General features: G+C 47.5%; 1 protein-coding gene across 5 annotated transcripts in view; it reads right to left on the bottom strand.

The window, feature by feature from the left end:
* LOC135091311 (lachesin-like) overlaps positions 1-5000 on the bottom strand; it is a 99171-nt gene that overhangs the window by 19999 nt on the left and 74172 nt on the right. For all 5 annotated transcript variants that reach the window (XM_063988822.1, XM_063988820.1, XM_063988825.1 and 2 more), the window contains 2 exons: positions 3503-3618; positions 2390-2597 (listed from right to left, as the gene is read on the bottom strand). In XM_063988822.1, coding sequence (XP_063844892.1) covers positions 2390-2597; positions 3503-3618 — 324 coding nt within the window. The remainder of the gene's footprint in view (positions 1-2389; positions 2598-3502; positions 3619-5000) is intronic.

Below are 5000 nucleotides of genomic sequence, written 5' to 3'. Positions count from 1 at the left end.
CTCCCCTTTCCCCCTCCCCTCTCCCTAACCCCTCCCTCCCTCCCTCCCCTCATACCCCCTCATCCCCTCTTCCATATTCTCAAATCTTTCCTCTCACCATTCCAACCCTTCACTTCTCCATTCCTCCCCTCACCTTAAATATTCCCATCCTTTCCCCTCACTCACTCCCATCACCCCTATAACCTCTTACTCCAAATCCTACTGATATAATACCTCCCCTCTCTCCCTTTCCCCTCTCCCCTCTCCCCCTCTCTCTTCTCCCCTCTCTCATCTTGGCGCCAAAACTTCCCGGGCATAAACAAGACTTCTTTTTCCCCTCTTTTTCCCTTTTTCCCTTTATTTCCCTAACTTGGCAAAGACACCTATCTCTTTTTTTCCTTCTTCCTCTTCCTTCCCTCTTTCCTTTTCTTCCTTTTCCTTCTTTCGTTTCTTCTTTCCTTCCGTCTTTCATTCCTTCTTTTCTTCCTTCTTTTCTTCCTTTTTTCTTTCTTTTTCTTCATCACATTTACTCTCTCCACTTGTCTTCCCCTTCTCCTCCCATCTTCCCTTAAGAGAGAGAGAGAGAGAGAGAGAGAGAGAGAGAGAGAGAGAGAGAGAGAGAGAGAGATCATAAGTGTGATTTTTTTGTGTGTAATCTGGAGTCACGAAGAGGAGGAGGAGGAGGAGGAGGAGGAGCAGGAGGAGAAGGAAGAAGAAGAAGAAGAAGAAGAGAATAAAGACATGTAGAGAAAACACTGATGAAAAAAAAGAGGAGGAGGAGGAGGAGGAGGAGGAAGAGGAGGAGGAAGAAAAAAACCAAGCGGAAGTAGCGGGATAGAGAGGAAGATAACAACAGACTCCTCCTCCTCCTCCTCCTCCTCCTCCTCCTCCTCCTCCTCCTCCTCCTTCTATGTGTGTTATTGTGTTTGTGATGATGCGGCGCCCAAACTTTCCCGATGGATTGCCTCACTTAACCCCCTCCCCCCTCCCTCTCCCCTCACTCTCCCCTCACTCTCCCCTTCCTTTCCATTCTCCACTCACTCGATCTATCTGTCTCTCCTACATTCCATCTTCCCATCTCTCTTCCCTTCACTTTTCCCCTCCCCCTTTTTCCCCTCACTCCTTTATCTCCCCTCACTTCATCCTCTCCCTTCCCTCTCCCTTCACTTTTCTCTCCGTCTCCTTCCGTCTCATTTCCCCTCCCTCTTATTCCCCCCTCCCTGCTGTCACCATTTCCCTCGCTTCTCCCCTCACTTCTCCTGGTTCTCTCCCTCGTCTCCCTCCTTCTCCACTCACTCTCCCCTCAGACTGATCAACTTTTCTTATATTGACAGTCAACTAGACTTTTCAAGGAGGGAGAGGTTGGGAGAGGGGAGAGATGGTGGCTGGGGTTATGGGGGAGAGATGGTGGGAGGGGAGAGGGGAGATAAAAGCGGGGACAAGGAGGCAACGAAGGGGAGAAAGGGAGTGGAAGGGGAGTTAGAGGGGGAGGGAAGGGAGAGGAGAAAGAAGAGGGAAGGGGATTGGTGAGGCATTAGGAGAGAAAGGGGAAGACATCTGAGAGGGGAGGAAGAGGAAGGGGGGCGTGGTTACAGTGGAAGGGGCGGGACTGCAGTGAAAAAAGCGGAGTTACAGTGAAACGGGCGTGGCTACAGTGACAGGAGCTTGGCTGAAGTGAAAAGGGCAGGGCTACAGTGAAGAGGGCGGGACTACAGTGAAGGGGACGAGGCTACAGTTACAGTGAGGCTGGCTACAGTGAAGGTATGGTACAGTAACAGTGGCAGGAAATACAATGAACGGTAAAGGGGGATACTGACTGGCTGGCTACAGTGAACTGGGAGAGTTGGTGCCTCAGCTGTGGTCTCTGTGTCTCATTCAAGAGGACAAGGAGGAGGACAAGTTCTCTCTAAGTTGGCTAGCAGGAAGAGGAAAGCCGTTTGTCTCCCTCCTCTCCCTCCCTCTCCCTCTCCTTCCCTCTATCTCTCTCTCCTGCCTTACTTCCTCTCCTTGCCTTGCTCACTGGCTTCCTATAGTCTCTCTCTCTCTCTCTCTCTCTCTCTCTCTCTCTCTCTCTCTCTCTCTCTCTCTCTCTCTCTCTCTCTCTCTCTCTCTCTCTGGATTTCTTTGTTTTCTTTTCTTTTTATTCTTTTCGTTATTTTTTTTTCTGTATTTCGTATTTCTTCCTTCTCCATTTTCTCTTTGTAGTTGTGTTTCTGGTTTTATCCCCTCCTCTACACTCACTCACTCACTCACTCACTCACTCACTCACTCACTCACACCCAAACCAAACCAAACAGAACGAACCCAAACACCACTTAACTCAACCCAACCCAAACACAACCTGACCAGCATAACCAAATTTCACATAACCACACGTCCACACTTAAACCCAACTCCAGCCCAACCTTACCTTGAACGTCTAGAAAACCGACTTGACTGAGCATCGGGTCCGAGTTCACTTGACACATGTACAGACCTCGATCACTGGGCCTCACGTCGGAGATCTTCAGGTACCAGTGTTTGTGGTCGTTGCGGGCGAGAGAAAAGCGGGGGTTCTTGGTGATAATTGTGTGGTGGATGGTGAGGATAGTTTGTGTCTCCACGAATATCCAAGCTACCTGTGGGGGGTGAGATGCAGGTAGAGAGACAGAGATAGTGATAGTATAGGATAAGGATAAGAGAGAGGAATGATAAAAGGAGAGAATATTTTGACCTTTTACCAAGAACTACAAAATTAACTTTAACCTACAGAAGACAGAGATACAGAGGAGAGACAGAAAGACAAGAAACAGGACACACACACACACACACACACACACACACACAGTAGTATCAGCAGTAGTAGTAGCAGTATTGTGTAGCTAAGCGTGAGTTGCTAATCATTTTTCCTCAAGGTTCCAGTACTAAAGACAAGTTGATGTGTAATTTGGACCGTAATCTTGCCTCTTCTCTTTCTCCCGAGCGCCAGAGACCCGAAAAACGTGTCTCTGTAACTCCCATTAACTGTGTGCTGGCTGAGCTGAGGCGACGAGACATCCACGATAATGCAAATGTGTGTGTGTGTGTGTGTGTGTGTGTGTGTGTGTGTGTGTGTGTGTGTGTGGTTTAATTTCGTAGCCTTGAATGTTATGGTGTATATACATGTTTACACACACACACACACACACGCCTCCTCTACAAGCTTCTCTTCTCCTCCACACCTTCCCTCCACCTCCCCACCTGTACAATTTTTTTTTACCTCCATCACACCTCCTCTCCACAACTTCCCTCCACACCTGCGCCTCACCACACCTGTGCTAACAAACCTGTAATCGACAACACATTAGGAAAATTATTCTGACCAAACCTTGCCTCTTGTTCCTCTTGTTCCTCTTAATGACTTACCTGGGAAAGAAAGTAATTAAATGAGAAGCAAAACATCCCAAATTCTCTCTCTCTCTCTCTCTCTCTCTCTCTCTCTCTCTCTCTCTCTCTCTCTCTCTCTCTCTCTCTCTCTCTCTCTCTCTCTCTCTCTCTCTCTCACCTTGTATCCCTTGAGGTTGTCCACTGAGCAGGGCAGGATCACGTCACGCCCCAGCACCACCGTTTTGTTGGGGATCGCCTCCAGGAACCGTGGCGCTGACTCCTCCGGCAACACTCCTGTGGGTGGAAGTGGGTGGAGGAGGTGGGTGGACGTAGGCAGCCATGATTTGTATGGATACTACTACTACTACTACTACTACTACTACTACTACTATTTTCTATTTTCTTGTTCTTGTCTTTTTTTCCTACTGCTACTACTACTACTACTACTTCTACCACAAATATTATACCACCAGCTTCACCACCACCAGTACCACCACAGACACTATCTATAACACTATAATTACTCCTCTATTTCTGCTACCGTGTTCAAATCAGTCCCAACATTTCTGACACCTCCACCCATGCATCGTCGCGTCACGTGGTGTTGCCCAGTGTGTACAAGTCGCCTGTGCTGTGTTGACTTGCCCTGCTTTCGTTATTTCGTCTATCAGAAGGGACATGGCTTGGCAGATCGTGCTAAATAACTTGTATATTATTGAAGATTTTTATCCTTCATTGTTATCGCCTAAATAATCCTTCCTTCCTTACGTCTTATGATGAAATGAACCTTTTAAGTAACTAAGTACGTAGGTAATGAGGTTTATAACACGAGGCGGGAGTGTTACGTTGCCATGGAAGCGACATCAGTAACTGCAGACGCCGCCAGTCCGTGGGAATAGAGAGAAAAGTGAGTGAATGGGAGTAAATAAGTGAAAAGTGAATTAGACCTTTGTGATGTGATACCAGACGCCGCCACTTGTGTGTGTGTGTGTGTGTGTGTGTGTGTGTGTGTGTGTGTGTGTGTGTGTATTTTTGTCACATGCTTAGGTTCCAGTGTTGTTGTTGTTGTTGTTGTTGTTGTTGTTGTTGTTGTATATCACAGTATCACATTCCTTTCACTTACAAATTTTCTAAGTGACTTCACACACACACACGCACACACACACTTAAATTATGTTCCTGACACACCTTGTACATCTCTCTCTCTCTCTCTCTCTCTCTCTCTCTCTCTCTCTCTCTCTCTCTCTCTCTCTCTCTCTCTCTCTCTCTCTCTCTCTCTCTCTCTCTCTCTCTCTCTCTCTCTCTCTTTCCCTCCTTTCTTCTTTCTCCCTCTCACTCTCCCTCTCTCCCTCTCTCTCTCTCTCTCTTCACGTCAACACAAGACTCTTCTGAAATGAAACTAATACTCGCAAAAACGGACAGAGAGAGAGAGAGAGAGAGAGAGAGAGAGAGAGAGAGAGAGAGAGAGAGAGAGAGAGAGAGTGTAGGAAAAGAAGGAATGGATGTCGTTCTCTCTCTCTCTCTCTCTCTCTCTCTCTCTCTCTCTCTCTCTCTCTCTCTCTCTCTCTCTCTCTCTCTCTCTCTCTCCAGGAAATGAGGAAAATGGGAAGGAGCTTCTCTCTTTCCCTTTTCCGCATGTAGTTTCCGCTCTCTCTCTCTCTCTCTCTCTCTCTCTC

This window comes from Scylla paramamosain, chromosome 37, assembly GCF_035594125.1.
Source record: "Scylla paramamosain isolate STU-SP2022 chromosome 37, ASM3559412v1, whole genome shotgun sequence".
In the NCBI taxonomy this organism is placed as follows: Eukaryota; Metazoa; Arthropoda; class Malacostraca; order Decapoda; family Portunidae; genus Scylla; species Scylla paramamosain.
This window is presented reverse-complemented; position numbering and strand designations above follow the sequence as displayed.